Here is a 24,305-nt window from a genome sequence, read left to right on the forward strand (position 1 = left end):
AAGGTTTAAAGTATTTAATTCTCATGCGATGAATGTAAACATCTTCCAGTATATAATTTCATTATTTCAAAACGATTCACTCATGTGGTAACTTTTTTGGGGCTTCCGACCTTTGCTCCTGCAAAGAGATAATTAACGTCATCATATCATAGTTATATATACAAATGTTAAAGTGAAGAAATTATAATTTGTCTGCATGGCTTGGAAACAAAATTATATTAAAATAAATGTTAACTATGTACATTTTAGAACATTTGGAATATATATATATATATATATATATATATATATATATATATATATATATATATATATATATATATATATATATATATATATATTCCAAATGTTCTAAAATGTACACAGTTAACATTATATATATATATATATATATATATATATATATATATATATATATATATATGTATATATATATATATATATATATATATATATATATATATATATATATATATATATATATATATATATTATTCGACATATAGAATATGTGCATTTAATATGATTTAAAGATCCAGACAAAACCCAATCCCTCTTTTAGTTATGTAAAAATCTATTGACTGTTAACATAATTAAAATTTGCAAAGTGTTTGTAATTTAAACAAATTCTGAAGTTTCGAAGTTTTTGAATAAAGCTATAACTGATAACAAATTATGTGACTTGTCTCCAGTCAAAGACGTAAGTTTTATTAGATATTTTCATTCTCACACAAAAAATTGATAATTAAACAGTGTTACTTCTTAAAATAGTTACATATCGAAAGAATACTAATTGATAATTATGGTCAAGTGCCGTGTCAAACTTCAGCGCGATGGGCATGGTTTACATGAGACAGTACAACAGAATCAAATTCATGAAATCCAACCTCATTTTGCATTAGCTGTGTAGTTGTGAAGACAAAAATCCATTCAGTAAAAATCTAGTTGGTATCAAACGTTTGTGGCAATTAAAATTACCTATATGAATAGCTATGACAGGGTCTTCCGATCCACCGGAAATGTGAAAATGCGCCTGTCCATCGCCTCCAACGTGAATTGATGCACCTGTACATTGTCCGTTCTCATAGTTCCCGGAAATTACATCACAGTATGTTCCCTGGGGTAGTCCCGTCTGTAGATTGGAATTCAGATCGCTTCCTTCGGCGTTCATGACAATGAAACCTTTGTTTCCACGGGCAAAAGCGATCTGGTAGTTGCCATTGTCCCACCAATGTGTCAGTCCTGTGCCATGAACTACGTTACGGAATGCTACCATGTTGTAGATCTGACGCCAACGATGCTCGCATGCCTATAAAAATTGTTGCTCAATTCTTACTAAACGTTTAAATTTCAAATGCACATCCATTATTTTCAATAAATGATGGTGAAAGCTTCTTTCGTAAAACATTTATTCTTTTCCTTTATTATAAATATAGTAATGCCGACAATGTATGCATGCTACTTATGCAGACAAGTGTTTAGACCGAGCATATGGAAAATGACAATACGGTGAGAATATATAAAACAAGGTGTTTTAGACAAGATATATGGGTAATATATGCAGACATTATATACATACAAGGTATATAGACAGGGTGTATTGACTATGCATGCGAACAATATTTAAAATTTACTGTATTTTATGGGAACATATGAATAGTTGTTTTATGAATAATACCGTTCGACCTCTGCGACAGCAGTATTATTCCGAAAAAACGAATTCATATGTTCCCATTTAAAAACAGTAACCTTCTTATTGTTTTCTTATTTTCTTAATCCATCAAAGGATTAATTATAACAAATACACTAAAAGAAAACAAAGTAACTGAATTTAGGATGCATTTCAAATCAAATGCACGACCGTAGATTAAATAATACACACTACCAATATTAATGCACACATAGCACCGACCAGAGATTTTCGAACTTCGTCGCGCTTGACATTAGTTAATAAAAAGACATTGTCGTTTTCGTCTACCTAAAATTTAAATTTAGTCATTTTCTGAACAAATGTGGATTTCATCAACGTTTCCAGTTGGTCTGGAATGAATGGAGTTTTGTTCTTTTTGTCGATTCTACTCAGTTACGCTGATTATGGACTGGATTTATCTTTGTCAATCCCACATCAAGTAGATGTGATCTGAGCAGGGACGGAAGCATATCGACTAAGTTGAATGTGTGTTTCTGTCGTGTCTTTGAATGTTTTGAATCATAATATGGGACAATTAACTCTTTCAATTGAAATTATCAAAACAACGCTACGGCAAGTCATGTTCATTTACTTTTGAGTGCAATAATAAGAATGTTATTGCTTTTGGAAATGTAATCGAAATTATTGTACAATTTCACGTTGCGCAATCGTGTTTTAGAACCCATTACAGAGCTAATTTAATTCGGATTTGCAGAACTAAGAACGTACAGTTTCAGGAAATTCTTGTCATTCTTATTACTAACTAAAGAAGACATATTTAAGCCTTGTCACTTGCATGCTATTTGTCGGGACCCCAATTATCTTATGACCTATATGGCGTCTGTGTACACGTTTTTTTTAAACCAAGTTACTAGTATATTTCAGTGAAAGCAGAAAGACAGAGGTTACATTGAGATAATACATACCCATCCGTCTCCGCATGACATGTCACTGTTGATTGTAACATCCTTGATACTCATATCCCCATTGTGTGGTGGACCTATCCAGTTGTTCTTATCTTCACCGTCCTGAAAATTCCTGACGAAGAAATTAGTGTGTATTAGTAAGGATCAGCCAGATATTGTAAAATTATATTGACTCTTTTCATTATATAGGTAATTGCACAATTTGTTTCATAACGAATGCAAATCTTTTGAAAGTAAATGAGGCAAGTCTTTCGTTTGACTACAGGGAACAAATAGCTGTAAATTATACTATATTTGCAGTATCAATAATTGAGGTGTCTTTTCTTTAATCATATTTCTTGACAGAATATACTGCAATAATTAACAAAATCGGAGGTGAAATTATATTCCGATATAAATACGTATGCAAAACTAGAATTATGATTGTTAATTGCATATTATGAACAGTCGATATATATTTTTTCCAATGACCAACCGATTAAATTTTGAATCATTATTACCTGTCCCAGTTGTAACTACTCATGACGCGTGTCCATCCGTATGGATGCGCCAGCATAAATTCAGTCGCCATTTTGTACGGTTTGGGCTCGAAGTGTGTCAAGACGCCACCTGCATTTGATGTAAGATTTTTTATTAGTATTAAAGTCGATGGCTGTAACAATGTATATGGTCTGCTAAATTCGTTCTATAATGTTGCACGTACTTCTTTTGGAAAAGATGAAAAATCGATTGCGTAAGAAATGTGGGGAAAATAATGTATTTTTGCAAATTCCCTTTAAATGTTAAATATCAAGGTTACGGTATCATCTTATTCTAAAACGTTTAGAAGTGGACACCACAAATGTATCACTCTTGTGAATGTGCTGACTAGTTACGAATAACTACGTTGAAAAGTATGATCTTGACTGACCTTTACACGTGTATTAATTGCTGTCACGGAAGTGACGCATGATATGAACAACATTAATGTAATAAGAACACTGAGAAAATCAATGCATCCAATCTATGTCAAACGTATTGACAAAATTACACGGGAAAAAAAGCTTTTCAAATGTCAAAACGGATGATTCTTCCCCCTTTAAATGTAACTGCTAATCTTACAACATATTTCGCCATGTTTTAATATTAATCTGCGGTTCTGTTTAAGAAAAACAAAACATAATTCCATTAAGTAAACGTTTAGAGAAATTATGCGCATGCAATTAAAATATATGTAAGCCTTTGAATGTGTCAACGATTTTTCAATGCTTGTATCTCCCCGATTCTGCGTTTGTTTCTCATTTTCCCTTATGAATATATCTAAATGGTTTGTCAAAGTATTTTGTATCAAAAGTATCAAAAGATTTGAGAATATTTGATCAATTGTTGATTGTCAGAATCAGGCATTTATTCTTTCTTATATTTGGTCAGAAAATCCACTTTCAACGATGTTTTATTTAGTGTTTGAGGTTTCGGCAAGCTTTCCCGATTAAAATCAGCTAGCTAACACACCCTTTTCTGTTTTTTCATCCGTCTAAACCTGTAGGTACCCATATACAAATTTTCAAACAAACCTGATTAGTAGACATAAATATATTTCCCTATATATCCTAATTTCTTATGTTGTATTTAACAGTTACAAAAACTACAGAAAGACTACATGATTAAGATATAGAATACAAGGTGTGGTCCATACATTTAATTAATTTTTTTTATCTAGGAATTTTTATAAAAAAAACATTTTAATTCTACGTTTTCTCATCCAACAGCCACGTTTCTTCATGCATCGGAGTTAGTGAAGCTCAAAAAGAAACATGTTGGTCAACTACCTCAGTTTATCCTCAATACGTCATGATTGCATTAGACGAATGCAATGTCTACATACCGCCACCTCCATGGCCTCTTTGGTTGTCATGGTTATCGATGAACACGATGACGTCATTGGTATTCGGCATACCCCAACCCTCTCCCCAGGTTTTTAGAAATTTAGCCTGGTTCTGTTTCCTGAACACCTGAGCTAGCTTTATTCCATAAATGAAATTGGTAACCCTTCCGGATTGGAAATATTCCGACATTTTGATTGGCTCGCCACCCATGTCAATAACTTCCTGGAAGATCAAAGGTTTGGTTCCACTAGGGAAATAGTTAGTATTTAAATTATGTACACGTCCAAGAAGAGCGGTTAGGTCTCCTGGCCACATGTGTTTAGCGGCATCGATTCTAAAACCGGCTACACCGATGTCTATTAGGTGGTTCATATAATCGGCAATCTTCCCTCGGACGTAATCTTTGCCCAGGTTAAGATCAACCAATGACACCAGACGACAATTTCGGACTTCCTCTGCATTGTTGTAATTGTGAATATTCAAATCCCCGGTGTGGCATTTGGAACCGTCATTAAAATCCAAATTTGAGTAAGGTACACCGGGATAGCTTAGGGAGTTACCGTCCCAGTTCGAGCCACCTGTACCGCTACCACTTCCACCTGAGCCAGTCATGTGATTGATTACCAGATCAGGGAAGATCCTTGAAAAAAAAATAATTCTCTGGAGATTGTACAGAATGAAACACGAAAAAGCATAGAATCTTCTTAATGTACACGGAGCTTATGCTGCAAACATTATTGTTTTTTTACGATAGAGTCATTACTTCGACAGCGATATTGAATAGGAGAAAATTAAGCACACTGAGAATTTGTTCAGATCCAGTCAATGATGTCGGAAGAGAATTTGGCATTATAGAGAATTAGTTGGCTTGTATTCAATTGATTATTGCTACAAGGTTTCCTTTAGTTAACTCCTCACGGGATATAGAACAAAACTGGTGGAACTGTGAATGCGTTTATGTGTGTATAGTGTACTTTTAAGCGACATGCGGCTTGTATAAATCGTTGTTTGGATATAGATAACGAAGTCTGATAAGAAATGCAATAAAAAAAAGAAAAGAAAGATCACTTAGAAACATGCATATATGACACTAATATCTCTGTCAAAATGTGAGTCGAAAAATTACCACGTCTAAAAAATATCTGCTATCACTGACAAAAAAGACTAAATTAATCAGAAAAATTTAAATGCTATCAAACCTTGCAAACGTATTCCCTCTGCAAGTCTTTGTTTCCAATGTATTACATTAAATTATACGATTTAATTACAAAGAAAGATGAGAAAATGGTTCTATTCGCAGACAAAAGATAAATATATTCTGTTCGAACCTAACATGGGCTTTGTTACAACGTTCCACCATGTCTCTGAATTGTTGTTCATTTCCACTGCGGGTCTCCAGCTTATAGCTGACAGGCTGGTATCTCTCCCACCACGGTCTGTTGGGGCTGGTCACCACACGGTTTTCATTCGGCGGTGATACCTGTATAAACATTGTAAGTAAGTACAACCGGCCTTAATATGCATGAATACTATAACTAAATACAACCGGCCTTAGCTAGTATGAACAATATAACTAAATACAACCGGCCTTAACTTGTATGAGCAATATATCTAAATACAACCGGCCTTAACCTGTATGAACAATATTACTATACCTGTATGAACAATATAACTAAATATAACCCATATTAACCTCAATGAACATAATAACTAAATATAACCTACTTAAATTAACTTTAGCAATATAACGAAATAGAATCTACTGTAACGGGAATCATTTTGATATGTCTGTAGAAGCTTATTGTTTTTAATTTTTTAAAGAATTAAATAATCGAAATACAATCCACGTCATTTGAACAATCGTGGTGTATGATATATCGTCACTGATGAAAAATAAATCCTTTAGCCTGTTCTAGCTGTATATCTATTCATTGACTAGGTGAAAACGTAGTCCAACCAGGGTCCTGTTTTATTTCTAATCATTAACGTGGTGAAAACGTAGGCAAGGCTAGATTCAGTGGTATTTTTAATCAATTGCTATGTGAAAACGTATTCCAGATCTGATCCAGTGGTATTTCTAATCACTGGCTAGGTGAAAACTTAATCCAGCACGGATCCAGTGGTATTTATGTTCATTGGTTAGGTGAAATTGTTAATCAAGCCCGGATCCAGTTCTATTTCTAATCATTGGCTAGGTGAAAACATAATCCAGCCCGGATCCAGTGGTATTTATATTCACTGGTTAGGTGAAATGTTGAGTCCAGACCGGATCTAGTTCTATTTCTAATCATTGGCTAGGTGAAAACTTAATCTAGCCCGGATGCAGTGGTATTTCTATTCATTGGCTAGGTGAAATTTTTAGTCCAGCCCGGGTCCAGTTCTATTTCTAATCATTGGCTAGGTGAAAACTTAGCCCAGCCCATATCTAGTGGTATTTATAATTATTGATTATCGGCTAGGTGATAACCCAGCCTCAAGTGACAAGGACCAGATATTAGGCAGGGATAATTCTAGTTAATTGATGTGGAGTGGCAAATGAAGACGACGAGTCGGTCCCAACAACTATATAATTTCAAAACTTTATTACGAGTGTATACTCTTAAAAAGTTAAAAGAAAAGAGTGAAAAGCAACAACCTTTTGTAAAAATCAACAATCAATATATTTTCTTAGAATACAAAGTAAAAGTGTCGAAAACGAAACGTATGGTATTGCACATTGAATGCCAAATAATCGAAGTATAACAGACACATGGTCAAATAATTAAAGTTCGGAATAAATTAATGAGCTGATGTTAGCAGAAATATGGGACACTATAGAGTCATTGGGACATAATGTTAAAAAGGAGTATATCCACTATAGGGACATTATGCATTTAACATGGAGAGTTTTATATCCACTATAGGGACATTGTGCATTTAACATGGAGAGTTTTATATCCACTATAAGGACATTGTGCATTTAACATGGAGAGTTTTATATCCACTATAGGGACATTGTGTATTTAACATGGAGAGTTTTATATCCACTATAGGGACATTGTGTATTTAACATGGAGAGTTTTATATCCACTATAGGGACATTGTGCATTTAACATGGAGAGTTTTATATCCACTATAGGGACATTGTGCATTTAACATGGAGAGTTTTATATCCACTATAGGGACATTGTGCATTTAACATGGAGAGCTTTATATCCATTATCGGGACATTGTACATTTAATATCGAGCTTTTATATCCACTATAGGGACATTGTGCATTTAACATGGAGAGATGTATATCCACTATAGGGACATTGTGCATCTAACATGGAGAGTTTTATATCCATTATAGGGACATTGTGCATTTAACATGGAGAGTTTTATATCCACTATAGGGACATTGTGTATTTAACATGGAGAGTTTTATATCCACTATAGGGACATTGTGTATTTAACATGGAGAGTTTTATATCCACTATAGGGACATTGTGCATTTAACATGGAGAGTTTTATATCCACTATAGGGACATTGTGCATTTAACATGGAGAGTTTTATATCCACTATAGGGACATTGTGCATTTAACATGGAGAGCTTTATATCCATTATCGGGACATTGTACATTTAATATCGAGCTTTTATATCCACTATAGGGACATTGTGCATTTAACATGGAGAGATGTATATCCACTATAGGGACATTGTGCATCTAACATGGAGAGTTTTATATCCATTATAGGGACATTGTGCATTTAACATGGAGAGTTTTATATCCACTATAGGGACATTGTGCATTTAACATGGAGAGTTTTATATCCACTCTAGGGACATTGTGTATTTAACATGGAGAGTTTTATATCCACTATAGGGACATTGTGCATTTAACATGGAGAGTTTTATATCCACTATAGGGACATTGTGCATTTAACAAGGAGAGTTTTATATCCACTATAGGGACATTGTGCATTTAACATGGTGAGTTTTATATCCACTATCGGGACACTGTGCATTTAACATGGAGAGTTTTATATCCACTATAGGGACATTGTGTATTTAACATGGAGATTTTTATATCCACTATAGGGACATTCTGCATTAATTTGGAGAGTTTTATGTCCACTATAAGAACATTGTGTATTTAACACGGAGAGTTTTTATCCACTATAGGGACATTGTGCATTTAACATGGAGAGTTTTATATCCACTATAGGGACATTGTGTATTTAACATGGAGATTTTTATATCCACTATAAGGACATTCTGCATTTAACATGGAGAGTTTTATATCCACTATAAGAACATTGTGTATTTAACACGGAGAGTTTTTATCCACTATAGGGACATTGTGCATTTAACATGGAGAGTTTTATATCCACTATAGGGACATTGTGCATTTAACATGGAGAGTTTTATATCCACTATAGGGACATTGTGTATTTAACATGGAGAGTTTTATATCCACTATAGGGACATTCTGCATTTAACATGGAGAGTTTTATATCCACTATAAGAACATTGTGTATTTAACACGGAGAGTTTTTATCCACTATAGGGACATTGTGCATTTAACATGGAGAGTTTTATATCCACTATAGGGACATTGTGTATTTAACATGGAGAGTTTTATATCCACTATCGGGACATTGTACATTTAATATCGAGATTTTTATATCCACTATAGGGACATTGTGCATTTAAGATGGAGAGATGTATATCCACTATAGGGACATTGTGCATTTAACATGGAGAGTTTTATATCCACTATAGGGACATTGTGCATTTAACATGGAGAGTTTTATATCCACTATAGGGACATTGTGTATTTAACATGGAGAGTTTTATATCCACTATCGGGACACTGTGCATTTAACATGGAGAGTTTTATATCCACTATAGGGACATTGTGTATTTAACACGGAGAGTTTTTATCCACTATAGGGACATTGTGCATTTAACATGGTGAGTTTTATATCCACTATCGGGACACTGTGCATTTAACATGGAGAGTTTTATATCCACTATAGGGACATTGTGTATTTAACATGGAGATTTTTATATCCACTATAAGGACATTCTGCATTTAACATGGAGAGTTTTATGTCCACTATAAGAACATTGTGTATTTAACACGGAGAGTTTTTATCCACTATAGGGACATTGTGCATTTAACATGGAGAGTTTTATATCCACTATAGGGACATTGTGCATTTAACATGGAGAGTTTTATATCCACTATAGGGACATTGTGTATTTAACATGGAGAGTTTTATATCCACTATAGGGACATTCTGCATTTAACATGGAGAGTTTTATATCCACTATAAGAACATTGTGTATTTAACACGGAGAGTTTTTATCCACTATAGGGACATTGTGCATTTAACATGGAGAGTTTTATATCCACTATAGGGACATTGTGTATTTAACATGGAGAGTTTTATATCCACTATCGGGACATTGTACATTTAATATCGAGATTTTTATATCCACTATAGGGACATTGTGCATTTAAGATGGAGAGATGTATATCCACTATAGGGACATTGTGCATTTAACATGGAGAGTTTTATATCCACTATAGGGACATTGTGCATTTAACATGGAGAGTTTTATATCCACTATAGGGACATTGTGTATTTAACATGGAGAGTTTTATATGCACTATAGGGACATTGTGCATTTAACATGGAGAGTTTTATATCCACTATAGGGACATTGTGTATTTAACATGGAGAGTTTTATATCCACTATAGGGACATTGTGTATTTAACATGGAGAGTTTTATATCCACTATCGGGACATTGTACATTTAATATCGAGATTTTTATATCCACTATAGGGACATTGTGCATTTAAGATGGAGAGATGTATATCCACTATAGGGACATTGTGCATTTAACATGGTGAGTTTTATATCCACTATAGGGACATTGTGCATTTAACATGGAGATTTTTATATCCAGTATAAGGACATTGTGTATTTAACATGGAGAGTTTTATATCCACTATAGGGACATTGTGCATTTAACATGGAGAGTTTTATATCCACTATCGGGACATTGTACATTTAATATCGAGATTTTTATATCCACTATAAGGACATTGTGCATTTAACATGGAGAGTTTTATATCCACTATAGGGACATTGTGTATTTAACATGGAGAGTTTTATATCCACTATAAGGACATTGTGCATTTAACATGGAGAGTTTTATATCCACTATAAGGACATTGTGCATTTAACATGGAGAGTTTTATATCCACTATAGGGACATTGTGTATTTAACATGGAGAGTTTTATATCCACTATCGGGACATTGTACATTTAATATCGAGATTTTTATATCCACTATAAGGACATTGTGCATTTAACATGGAGAGTTTTATATCCACTATAGGGACATTGTGCATTTAACATGGAGAGTTTTATATCCACTATCGGGACATTGTGGATTTAACATGGAGAGTTTTATATCCACTATCGGGACATTGTGTATTTAACATGGAGAGTTTTATATCCACTATAGGGACATTGTGTATTTAACATGGAGAGTTTTATATCCACTATAGGGACATTGTGTATTTAACATGGAGAGTTTTATATCCATTATAGTGACATTGTGTATTTAACATGGAGAGTTTTATATCCACTATAAGGACATTGTGTATTTAACACGGAGAGTTTTTATCCACTATAGGGACATTGTGCATTTAACATGGAGAGTTTTATATCCACTATAGGGACATTGTGTATTTAACATGGAGAGTTTTATATCCACTATAGGGACATTGTGTATTTAACATGGAGAGTTTTTATCCACTATAGGGACATTGTGCATTTAACATGGAGAGTTTTATATCCACTATAAGGACATTGTGCATTTAACATGGAGAGTTTTATATCCACTATAGGGACATTGTGTATTTAACATGGAGAGTTTTATATCCACTATAGGGACATTGTGTATTTAACATGGAGAGTTTTATATCCACTATAGGGACATTGTGTATTTAACATGGAGAGTTTTATATGCACTATAAGGACATTGTGCATTTAACATGGAGAGTTTTATATCCACTATAGGGACATTGTGCATTTAACATGGAGAGTTTTATATGCACTATAGGGACATTGTGCATTTAACATGGAGAGTTTTATATCCACTATAGGGACATTGTGTATTTAACATGGAGAGTTTTATATCCACTATCGGGACATTGTACATTTAATATCGAGATTTTTATATCCACTATAGGGACATTGTGCATTTAACATGGAGAGATGTATATCCACTATAGGGACATTGTGCATTTAACATGGTGAGTTTTATATCCACTATAGGGACATTGTGCATTTAACATGGAGATTTTTATATCCACTATAAGGACATTGTGCATTTAACAAGGAGAGTTTTATATCCACTATAGGGACATTGTGCATTTAACATGGAGAGTTTTATATCCACTATAGGGACATTGTGCATTTAACATGGAGAGTTTTATATCCACTATAGGGACATTGTGCATTTAACATGGAGAGTTTTATATCCACTATAGGGACATTGTGTATTTAACATGGAGAGTTTTATATCCATTATAGTGACATTGTGCATTTAACATGGAGATTTTTATATCCACTATAGGGACATTGTGTATTTAACATGGAGAGTTTTATATCCACTATAGGGACATTGTGCATTTAACATGGAGAGTTTTATATCCACTATAAGGACATTGTGCATTTAACATGGAGATTTTTATATCCACTATAAGGACATTGTGCATTTAACATGGAGAGTTTTATATCCACTATAAGGACATTGTGCATTTAACATGGAGAGTTTTATATCCACTATAAGGACATTGTGCATTTAACATGGAGAGTTTTATATCCACTATAGGGACACTGTGCATTTAACATGGAGAGTTTTATATCCACTATAGGGACATTGTGCATTTAACATGGAGAGTTTTATATCCACTATAGGGACATTGTGCATTTAACATGGAGAGTTTTATATCCACTATAGGGACATTGTGCATTTAACATGGAGAGTTTTATATGCACTATAGGGACATTGTGCATTTAACATGGAGAGTTTTATATCCACTATAGGGACATTGTGCATTTAACATGGAGAGTTTTATATCCACTATAGGGACATTGTGCATTTAACATGGAGAGTTTTATATGCACTATAAGGACATTGTGCATTTAACATGGAGAGTTTTATATCCACTATAGGGACATTGTGCATTTAACATGGAGAGTTTTATATGCACTATAGGGACATTGTGCATTTAACATGGAGAGTTTTATATCCACTATAGGGACATTGTGTATTTAACATGGAGAGTTTTATATCCACTATCGGGACATTGTACATTTAATATCGAGATTTTTATATCCACTATAGGGACATTGTGCATTTAACATGGAGAGATGTATATCCACTATAGGGACATTGTGCATTTAACATGGTGAGTTTTATATCCACTATAGGGACATTGTGCATTTAACATGGAGAGTTTTATATGCACTATCGGGACATTGTGCATTTAACATGGAGAGTTTTATATCCACTATAGGGACATTGTGCATTTAACATGGAGAGTTTTATATGCACTATAGGGACATTGTGCATTTAACATGGAGAGTTTTATATCCACTATAAGGACATTGTGCATTTAACATGGAGAGTGTTATATCCACTATAGGGACATTGTGTATTTAACATGGAGAGTTTTATATCCACTATCGGGACATTGTACATTTAATATCGAGATTTTTATATCCACTATAGGGACATTGTGCATTTAACATGGAGAGATGTATATCCACTATAGGGACATTGTGCATTTAACATGGTGAGTTTTATATCCACTATAGGGACATTGTGCATTTAACATGGAGATTTTTATATCCACTATAAGGACATTGTGTATTTAACATGGAGAGTTTTATATCCATTATAGTGACATTGTGTATTTAACATGGAGAGTTTTATATCCACTATAGGGACATTGTGGATTTAACATGGAGAGTTTTATATCCACTATCGGGACATTGTGTATTTAACATGGAGAGTTTTATATCCACTATAAGGACATTGTGCATTTAACATGGAGAGTTTTATATCCACTATAGGGACATTGTGCATTTAACATGGAGAGTTTTATATCCACTATCGGGACATTGTGGATTTAACATGGAGAGTTTTATATCCACTATCGGGACATTGTGTATTTAACATGGAGAGTTTTATATCCACTATAGGGACATTGTGTATTTAACATGGAGAGTTTTATATCCACTATAGGGACATTGTGTATTTAACATGGAGAGTTTTATATCCATTATAGTGACATTGTGTATTTAACATGGAGAGTTTTATATCCACTATAAGGACATTGTGTATTTAACACGGAGAGTTTTTATCCACTATAGGGACATTGTGCATTTAACATGGAGAGTTTTATATCCACTATAGGGACATTGTGTATTTAACATGGAGAGTTTTATATCCACTATAGGGACATTGTGTATTTAACATGGAGAGTTTTTATCCACTATAGGGACATTGTGCATTTAACATGGAGAGTTTTATATCCACTATAAGGACATTGTGCATTTAACATGGAGAGTTTTATATCCACTATAGGGACATTGTGTATTTAACATGGAGAGTTTTATATCCACTATAGGGACATTGTGTATTTAACATGGAGAGTTTTATATCCACTATAGGGACATTGTGTATTTAACATGGAGAGTTTTATATGCACTATAAGGACATTGTGCATTTAACATGGAGAGTTTTATATCCACTATAGGGACATTGTGCATTTAGCATGGAGAGTTTTATATGCACTATAGGGACATTGTGCATTTAACATGGAGAGTTTTATATCCACTATAGGGACATTGTGTATTTAACATGGAGAGTTTTATATCCACTATCGGGACATTGTACATTTAATATCGAGATTTTTATATCCACTATAGGGACATTGTGCATTTAACATGGAGAGATGTATATCCACTATAGGGACATTGTGCATTTAACATGGTGAGTTTTATATCCACTATAGGGACATTGTGCATTTAATATCGAGATTTTTATATCCACTATAAGGACATTGTGCATTTAACATGGAGAGTTTTATATCCACTATAGGGACATTGTGCATTTAACATGGAGATTTTTATATCCACTATAAGGACATTGTGCATTTAACATGGAGATTTTTATATCCACTATAGGGACATTGTGCATTTAACACGGAGAGTTTTTATCCACTATAGGGACATTGTGCATTTAACATGGAGAGTTTTATATCCACTATAGGGACATTGTACATTTAATATCGAGATTTTTATATCCACTATAAGGACATTGTGCATTTAACATGGAGATTTTTATATCCACTATAAGGACATTGTGCATTTAACATGGAGAGTTTTATATCCACTATAGGGACATTGTGCATTTAACATGGAGAGTTTTATATCCATTATAGTGACATTGTGCATTTAACATGGAGATTTTTATATCCACTATAAGGACATTGTGCATTTAACATGGAGAGTTTTATATGCACTATAAGGACATTGTGCATTTAACATGGAGAGTTTTATATCCACTATAGGGACATTGTGCATTTAACATGGAGAGTTTTATATGCACTATAGGGACATTGTGCATTTAACATGGAGAGTTTTATATCCATTATAGTGACATTGTGCATTTAACATGGAGATTTTTTTATCCACTATAGGGACATTGTGCATTTAACATGGAGAGTTTTATCTGCACTATAAGGACATTGTGCATTTAACATGGAGAGTTTTATATCCACTATAGGGACATTGTGCATTTAACATGGAGAGTTTTATATGCACTATAGGGACATTGTGCATTTAACATGGAGAGTTTTATATCCACTATAGGGACATTGTGCATTTAACATGGAGAGTTTTATATCCACTATAGGGACATTGTGCATTTAACATGGAGAGTTTTATATGCACTATAGGGACATTGTGCATTTAACATGGAGAGTTTTATATCCACTATAGGGACATTGTGCATTTAACATGGAGAGTTTTATATCCACTATAGGGACATTGTGCATTTAACATGGAGAGTTTTATATGCACTATAAGGACATTGTGCATTTAACATGGAGAGTTTTATATCCACTATAGGGACATTGTGCATTTAACATGGAGAGTTTTATATGCACTATAGGGACATTGTGCATTTAACATGGAGAGTTTTATATCCACTATAGGGACATTGTGCATTTAACATGGAGAGTTTTATATCCACTATCGGGACATTGTGTATTTAACATGGAGAGTTTTATATCCACTATCGGGACATTGTGTATTTAACATGGAGAGTTTTATATCCACTATCGGGACATTGTACATTTAATATCGAGATTTTTATATCCACTATAGGGACATTGTGCATTTAACATGGAGAGATGTATATCCACTATAGGGACATTGTGCATTTAACATGGTGAGTTTTATATCCACTATAGGGACATTGTGCATTTAACATGGAGAGTTTTATATGCACTATAGGGACATTGTGCATTTAACATGGAGATTTTTATATCCACTATAAGGACATTGTGCATTTAACATGGAGAGTTTTATATCCACTATAGGGACATTGTGTATTTAACATGGAGAGTTTTATATCCACTATCGGGACACTGTGCATTTAACATGGTGAGTTTTATATCCACTATAGGGACATTGTACATTTAATATCGAGATTTTTATATCCACTATAGGGACATTGTGCATTTAACATGGAGAGATGTATATCCACTATAGGGACATTGTGTATTTAACATGGTGAGTTTTATATCCACTATAGGGACATTGTGCATTTAACATGGTGAGTTTTATATCCACTATAGGGACATTGTGTATTTAACATGGTGAGTTTTATATCCACTATAGGGACATTGTGCATTTAACATGGTGAGTTTTATATCCACTATAGGGACATTGTGTATTTAACATGGATAGTGTTATGTGCACTATAGGGACATTGTGCATTTAACTTGGAGAGTTTTATATCCACTATAGGCACATTGTGTATTTAACATGGAGAGTTTTATATGCACTATAGGGACATTGTGCATTTAACATGGAGAGTTTTATATGCACTATAGGGACATTGTGGATTTAACATGGAGAGTTTTATATCCACTATAGGGACATTGTGCATTTAACATGGAGAGTTTTATATCCACTATAAGGACATTGTGCATTTAACATGGAGAGTTTTATATCCACTATAGGGACATTGTGTATTTAACATGGAGAGTTTTATATCCACTATAGGGACATTGTGCATTTAACATGGAGAGTTTTATATCCACTATAGGGACATTGTGTATTTAACATGGAGAGTTTTATATGCACTATAGGGACATTGTGCATTTAACATGGAGAGTTTTATATCCACTATAAGGACATTGTGCATTTAACATGGAGAGTTTTATATCCACTATAGGGACATTGTGGATTTAACATGGAGATTTTTATATCCACTATAGGGACATTCTGCATTTAACATGGAGAGTTTTATGTCCACTATAAGAACATTGTGTATTTAACACGGAGAGTTTTTATCCACTATAGGGACATTGTGCATTTAACATGGTGAGTTTTATATCCACTATAGGGACATTGTGCATTTAACATGGAGATTTTTATATCCACTATAGGGACATTCTGCATTTAACATGGAGAGTTTTATGTCCACTATAAGAACATTGTGTATTTAACACGGAGAGTTTTTATCCACTATAGGGACATTGTGCATTTAACATGGTGAGTTTTATATCCACTATAGGGACATTGTGCATTTAACATGGAGATTTTTATATCCACTATAGGGACATTCTGCATTTAACATGGAGAGTTTTATGTCCACTATAAGAACATTGTGTATTTAACACGGAGAGTTTTTATCCACTATAGGGACATTGTGCATTTAACATGGAGAGTTTTATATCCACTATAGGGACATTGTGCATTTAACATGGAGAGTTTTATATCCACTATAGGGACATTGTGCATTTAACATGGATAGTTTTATATCCACTATAGGGACACTGGGATATAACAATACAACTAAATACAATTAACCTGTATGAACAACATAACTAAATACAACCTACCTTAACTTGTATGAACAATATAACGAACTACTACTTACCTTAACTAGTATGAACAATGTAACGAACTACTACTTACCTTAACTAGTATGAACAATGTAACGAACTGCTACTTACCCTAACTAGTATGAACAATATAACGAACTGCTACATACCTTAACTAGTATGAACAATATAACGAAATACAACTAACCTTAACTAGTATGAACAATATACCTAAATACAACCTACCTTAACTTGTATGAACAAAATAACGAACTACTACTTACCTTAACTAGTATGAAAAATATAACGAAATACAACTAACCTTAACTAGTATGAGCAATATAACGAAATACAACTGATCTTAACAGGAAACGTGATATATCTGCATTAGTTTATTGTTTTCAATCTTTTTATCAATTATATACTCAAAATACAATCCATGTCATTTGAACAATCGTTGCGCTTAATATATCAATAATCACTGATAACAAATAAATTCTTCAGCCTGGATCTAGATGTATTTATAGTCATTGGCTAGATACAAACTTAGCCCAGCCCATTTCCAGTGGTTTTTCTAATCATTGGCTAGGTGAAAACGTAATGCAGACCGGATCCAGTGGTATTTGGAATCATCGGCTAGGTGAAAACTTAGCCCAGCCCATATCTACTGGTATTTATAATTACAGGCGAGGTGATAGCCCAGCCTCAAGTGTCAAGGTCCAGATATTAGGCAAGGATAATTCTAGTCAACTTATGAAGACGAGTGAGTCCCAAAAACTATATAATTTCTAAAATTAGTAATATGGGACACGATAAGGACAATGGGGATTTAATGTTAAAAAGGGGTGTATACATTATAGGGACAATGGAAATGTAATGTGGGGAATATTATATCCACTAAAGGGACAATGGAAATGTAATGTGGGGAATATTATATCCACTAAAGGGACAATGGAAATTTTACGTGGGGAATATTATATCCACTAAAGGGACAATGGAAATTTTACGTGGGGAATATTATATCCACTAAAGGGACAATGGGAATTTAACATAGGTTGGGTTTGTAGAGAGACAGTATGAATGGAACAGGGCTGATTTCACGGTACTGGACATTGGCAACAAAGTGACAAGTGGCTGACCTCATTCGGGCAAAACATTAACAGCGGAAAAAGCAATAAATTATAACATATGTTCCGCTGCGAATTTCCGCGCGGTACTAACCAACGGAACGGGTCGACCCTCACCGTTCACACAAACAATACAAACATGGATTAATGAACATCATTCTATCACATAAAATATCGACTAATAGTTTTTAACGCATGAGAGAGTAAATATTTTCTAGACGTATCACTGGCATTGAAAAGAACCTTTTTTTAATACCGTTCAGTTTACATAGAGAGCACCTCATGGATCTTGTTCTCTTCATCAAACTTCGTATGACCCGAAGGCCGTACATTAAGACTATGTTCAGACAGCCTTGCTTCTCCACATAGATCCTTCGTTTCCGAAAGGTCGCATTTGTTATCTGGTTGATAACACGTGATTTGATATACATGGGATAATCCTGGTTGCACAGCGTCGGGGACAGAAGGGTTGATGATTCTACGTTAGTCCACTTCTCTTAACGAGACCAGGTGAAGGCTATGAACTGAACCGCAGTTATTTATAGTGGAGGAGTGGAAAGAAACCAATGATGTTTTTTTCACCAATCCAAACATGTGTTACAGAATTCAGTCAGATGGATGAGTTTGTCGTTCTATCAAAAGCGAGCTACCTGTGCCGTCATATTCTCCATATAGGTTCGCTAGCGTCTGTACGCAGTGAATCTATGCATCAGAGTTAGAATATGACGGAAACTAAGAAGACGATGAATTTGGGTGCACTGGTAGGGGAGACGAGAAGTGATGGCATAACATCGTCTACCAAAGTTACCACAGTCCTCCTTCCATAATAGAACGATTTTAATTTTGAATTAGTGTATTTTCTCTCTTCTCCAAAAGCGTTTGTTCAGATACCAGCACCGTCGCTGCGTTCTCCTTCTTTACCACATATCGAGGATTTTAAACAGAGACAAAACGAAGAATTATAATAATTTTAGCAACAGCAGAAAGAAGCGGAACAAGCCTTTCATATTCAACGAAAACAGCGAGTAGAAGAAGAGGCACAAATGAAGCGATAGGAAGAAGATGAAGCAGAGAGAGAGAGAAGAAACAAGGTATAGGAGCGAAGCAGGAGAGAGAAACTCAAACGGTGACGGTACTTTTATACATTTTGGTAGAGATACAGAATCTGAAACAAATTCATCACTATACACATCACCGATTTGAGGACTTCTTTGTTAACCAGACTGAAACAGCAATATGAAGCCATAGAAGACGATCGCTTAACACTTTCCATTTATCACGAAAATCTGAATCCACCCGTTTGTATCGAGTTCAGAAGGCTATCTGAATGGACACCTTCTAAAGTCATCGACTAGATTCAACATGTGCAGCAGCAAAACGAAAGCTTTCACATGACCGATGGAAAAGCAAATCTATATATGGCCCACGTTTCTCTTCTCAAAGGAACAGGACGCAAAAAGGTGTTATTGGTGGACGACATTCTCATCATCAAGTTCAGCTTTGTTCCAATCATTAAATCTCAAGATCAGATGTATTTAACCATGGTTGTCGTAGTGGGACGAACGTATGCCGACACAAACGACACGGCAAATTAGAAACGAGCCTAGGAGGACATTTGAAAATCGAACATATCCAAACATCAAAAAGAAGTAGAACTACTGTTACAAGAATAGGGTCTGTACAAAGACAAACCCTGTTGTATTCCTGAATTCCAAACATTACAAGGCGTATAAGCTCAATGCTACACCTTGACATTACACCCTCTAGAAGTGCGAGAACTTCGTTTCGAGGTAAAACTTTCAAAGACGGAAAGTACATTCAGGTATATCATCACTATACACATTTTGATGACCTTGCCAATATCACTTGATTCCTGTTATATAATTGTGGGAAATGTGGCTATAACAATTGAGAGCAGTAAAGGCATTGTGAAACGAAATGTCTAGGATATTTGGTCTCTAAACCTTGACAAAGGACAAAACCGTATACATTACTCAGCTTTTCAGCGCATTTTGTCAGCCCAATATGTTACCAAAAACATCCGAAGACGCAAAGTTCACAGCAGAAACGTGCTTGCCAACTCCTGAGATTACATACCAATTGTGCCAAGGCTCATGTATATCCAGGAAAGAAACGATGTCACATTTGTTAGCAAATTGTGAACTTGAAACATGAACGCCACATTCAAATATACCAGCCCCAACAACAGGAGAAGACGACCAAAAGATTTGTAATACATGCAACAGATCGGCATTCAGATTCCTGATTGAATTTTGCGTGGCTTATCGAGCGTACTAGGCGTGCATCTAATAGTCTATCTTTAGTCATTGCCTTCACTGCAGCAAGATTCACGGAGGACATGAAAACATCATCCGGGGACAGTACACACTGATCGATTTCGCCCAATGGATCATCTTAGACCCTATCTACGAGATTTGGAGCCACGAGGACATCGAACATTAAGGAGATTGCCATCGCTGTACTACGGTGATGGCTACCAATATCTCGAGAAACGAAATAGTTTTTTTCTGAAATACTATACACAGGAAAGCGTCAAACGTCCTAAAGTGACATTGAACGGAGGCAAAATCATTTCCTTGCAAGTGCGACAAGTGCAGTTTAAGGATTATATGTATTGCTTGGCCATCCCACTGAGCCAAATGCCTAAATCGTTTGGAATGACAAAAATGGTCAATGGCTATTTCCGCACTTTTGCAATACCGAAGTCAAATAATACACCGTTCTACCTATTTTTCCTGATGCTCAATAATATGACCCCGACAACATAAGCACCGAACAACGAAAAGCTTTCTGCGCTTGGTAACACTCTCACGCCTCAGACCTCATCGATTTTCTGGAATAAATCTTAAAGTATTGTCGTGGACAATTTCGAGAACTGTTCAGTGAACACGGAGTGATAACTCCTTTGAAAGAAGCATCCACCATTGCTAAAGCGTGTTCCTTAGTGTACCGAAACGATTCATGCCCAAGAAATCCATGGCTGTTATAAGGCCTCAGACGAACAAGGTCATTAGACGTCAACACACGGTCATAGCCCTACTCTGGTTACATTACTCGTGCAACAAGGAAGACAAATGTATCTATCACACGCTCGAAACGGAGGAGGTGAAAATACAATTGGAACGTATTCGTGGATGGTTGGAACTTAGAAAACATTAAGATCGCATTTATTGTTTGCCTTTTTCATGGATGTCCCATCTGCAATCCTCAGGGTTATGCTAAAAACCAGTTTATCAGTTTGTACAACATACCGTGGAAGATTTGTACGAGGCCACTTGTCAGAGGCGATTAAAGTAAGATCAGTAAGGATACCAAGTTGTGGACATGTGGGAAAAGATTACGATCACAGTTTGGAAATCGATCCCGTGTTTGAACGTATCGTGGAGAATTGCAAGTTGGTGGACCCTCTGAACCCGTGCGACAGATTGTACGGATGATGGACAAATACCACCTGTTTGCTGTAATAAGCCGACATGGAGAAAGGAAAATACTAGTATGTGTGCAAATATTGTCACCTCTACACAGGGCACTCGGAATGGCCGATGGAACACGGCGACGTGGTCAACATTGGACAATACAAATGATTTATCAAATGCAATGTATCCCCCCCCCGCTCGAACTTGTTTCATCCCGTTTCACCATTGCCACGCTTTCTTGTACCTTACCTGTGCCGAAACTTGTAACCAAGACCAAAACCTTGTTATCGCATAACGGGAACGTGGGTCAGCGTGGAACTGATGAAAGCACGCGACCTGGGATACCAATTGTAAGAAGTGTACAAAATGTACACTTTCTCATGACAGAAAAATACCATAAAGGAGACCAAATTCAGAAAGGCATTTTCCCAGGCTACGTAGATGCCCTTTTGAAACTGAAACAAGAAACCAGTTGCTATCCCTCCTGGTGTCACACTTCCGAAGACCAAAAAAACAAAAAACAAAACAAAGGAAAATACTTGTAACAGAAAGGCATCACTTTAATCCACGTGGAGAAAAACGAATAAAGTCGATGTTGATTTGCTTGTGGGGCAAAATGACAATCGACCGTGTTTACCCAATACATAGTATTCGTCCGATCCTTCCCGCTACTTCTTAATGATTCACGACCAGAGGAAAATCATGAAACACGTGGACGTCCTTCGTGAGGACTTGATCTTAATCAATTACAAGGATGCACTGAACTTCGACAAATGTAGAAACGTTATCATTGCGGCCTACGTGACAGCCCATGCTCGCTTAAAATGTTAAGAAGCTTTAGAACTGTTAGGAGATAGTGTGCAGAAGCTACGGAATACTCGTTGAAAGATCAGTTTGTTTGAAAATGGAATGGGAGGATATTTTGGAAGCAAAACCATCCAACTAACAAGACAAAAACATATCCAGATGGCTAAAGCAAGAATTTTGTTTCCTGTTTTACTAAATATCTGGCGGAAAATAAATTACAGCATTGATCAAAAAAGGTAGCTACAGATGTCAAAACCATCCACCCAGTCGAATGCAAAACGATAAATGCCTGATAATGAGTCAATAATAAAAATTTGAGAGTATCTGGCGGACGCTTGTGGGTCCCATCGCAAAAGAAGTATTGTTTCATCAGTGGTATAAAAACTTGCGCGATCATTTTTTCCCTCCATCTGGAGGTCCATCACATCGAATCTATCTTGGCCCAGAATGCAAAGACGAAGCGAAAGAGCCCATTACTGGGCAGTGATTTGATGACTTATCATTACATGTGAAAAACAAGAAAACAGAAAACAAAATCGATACCTGGGAACCTTATTACCTTTTGAACAACAGTTTGTACTCCGCTTCTTGGAATCCTGTCGTGTGGGCTAAAGCTGAACCTCCTCATCGTAAACCTAAAGACCATCAGTCTTGTGTCTTCAACACTAATAATAATCATTACCCAGGAAGCCTCTGCGTAATCGTCTATTTTCTCCACAATGACTGTGTGGAGTATTTTGAGTCGTATGGATTACCTCCTTTGGACGACGACAACATCGTCTTTATGAGAAGAAATGTCCAGACGACACGCTTCAATAATGTGAATCTACAAGGCAGATATTATATGATGTGTTGACAATATTGTGTGTATTTTCTTCATCAACGCAGTCTTGGATATTCTTTAGAACATTTAGTGACTTATTTTGATCGTGACTGTTCTAGGAACGATGAAAAAGTGTTTTTTGACCATTATGGTTATCTCTTGATTTTAGTTAAGAAACGTATTGTATATCATTGGTCCAATGACAAACATCCGTGGAAGTCTAACTTGACTTCACAACGTTGCTAATCTTATCAAAAACAACTTGTTTGGAAAAATGTTATATGATGTGTTGGCTGCTTGTCAGTTAAATATAAAAAAGTATGTATTGTAAACAAAGTGTCGGTGGTTCGTTTTATAAAACCATTGTGAAGTTATATTATTTGACTTCTCTCTCTACCTTCAACATGATATAAGCATATAGCGTTCCTACCCAACAAAACCGTAGGGATTTTTTAAT

General features: G+C 35.3%; 1 protein-coding gene across 2 annotated transcripts in view; it reads right to left on the bottom strand.

The window, feature by feature from the left end:
- LOC149783611 (alpha-amylase-like) overlaps positions 1 to 24,305 on the bottom strand; it is a 29,523-nt gene continuing 5,218 nt past the window's right edge. For both annotated transcript variants that reach the window (XM_089931861.1, XM_089931862.1), the window contains exons 3-8: positions 5,810 to 5,961; positions 4,481 to 5,121; positions 3,117 to 3,225; positions 2,617 to 2,728; positions 979 to 1,309; positions 1 to 118 (exon numbers count right to left, since the gene is read on the bottom strand). In XM_089931861.1, coding sequence (XP_089787987.1) covers positions 81 to 118; positions 979 to 1,309; positions 2,617 to 2,728; positions 3,117 to 3,225; positions 4,481 to 5,121; positions 5,810 to 5,961 — 1,383 coding nt within the window. In that variant the 3' untranslated portion in view covers positions 1 to 80. The remainder of the gene's footprint in view (positions 119 to 978; positions 1,310 to 2,616; positions 2,729 to 3,116; positions 3,226 to 4,480; positions 5,122 to 5,809; positions 5,962 to 24,305) is intronic.

This window comes from Sinohyriopsis cumingii, chromosome 14 (genome assembly GCF_028554795.1).
Source record: "Sinohyriopsis cumingii isolate HCF-2022 chromosome 14, ASM2855479v2, whole genome shotgun sequence".
Classification (NCBI taxonomy): Eukaryota; Metazoa; Mollusca; class Bivalvia; order Unionida; family Unionidae; genus Sinohyriopsis; species Sinohyriopsis cumingii.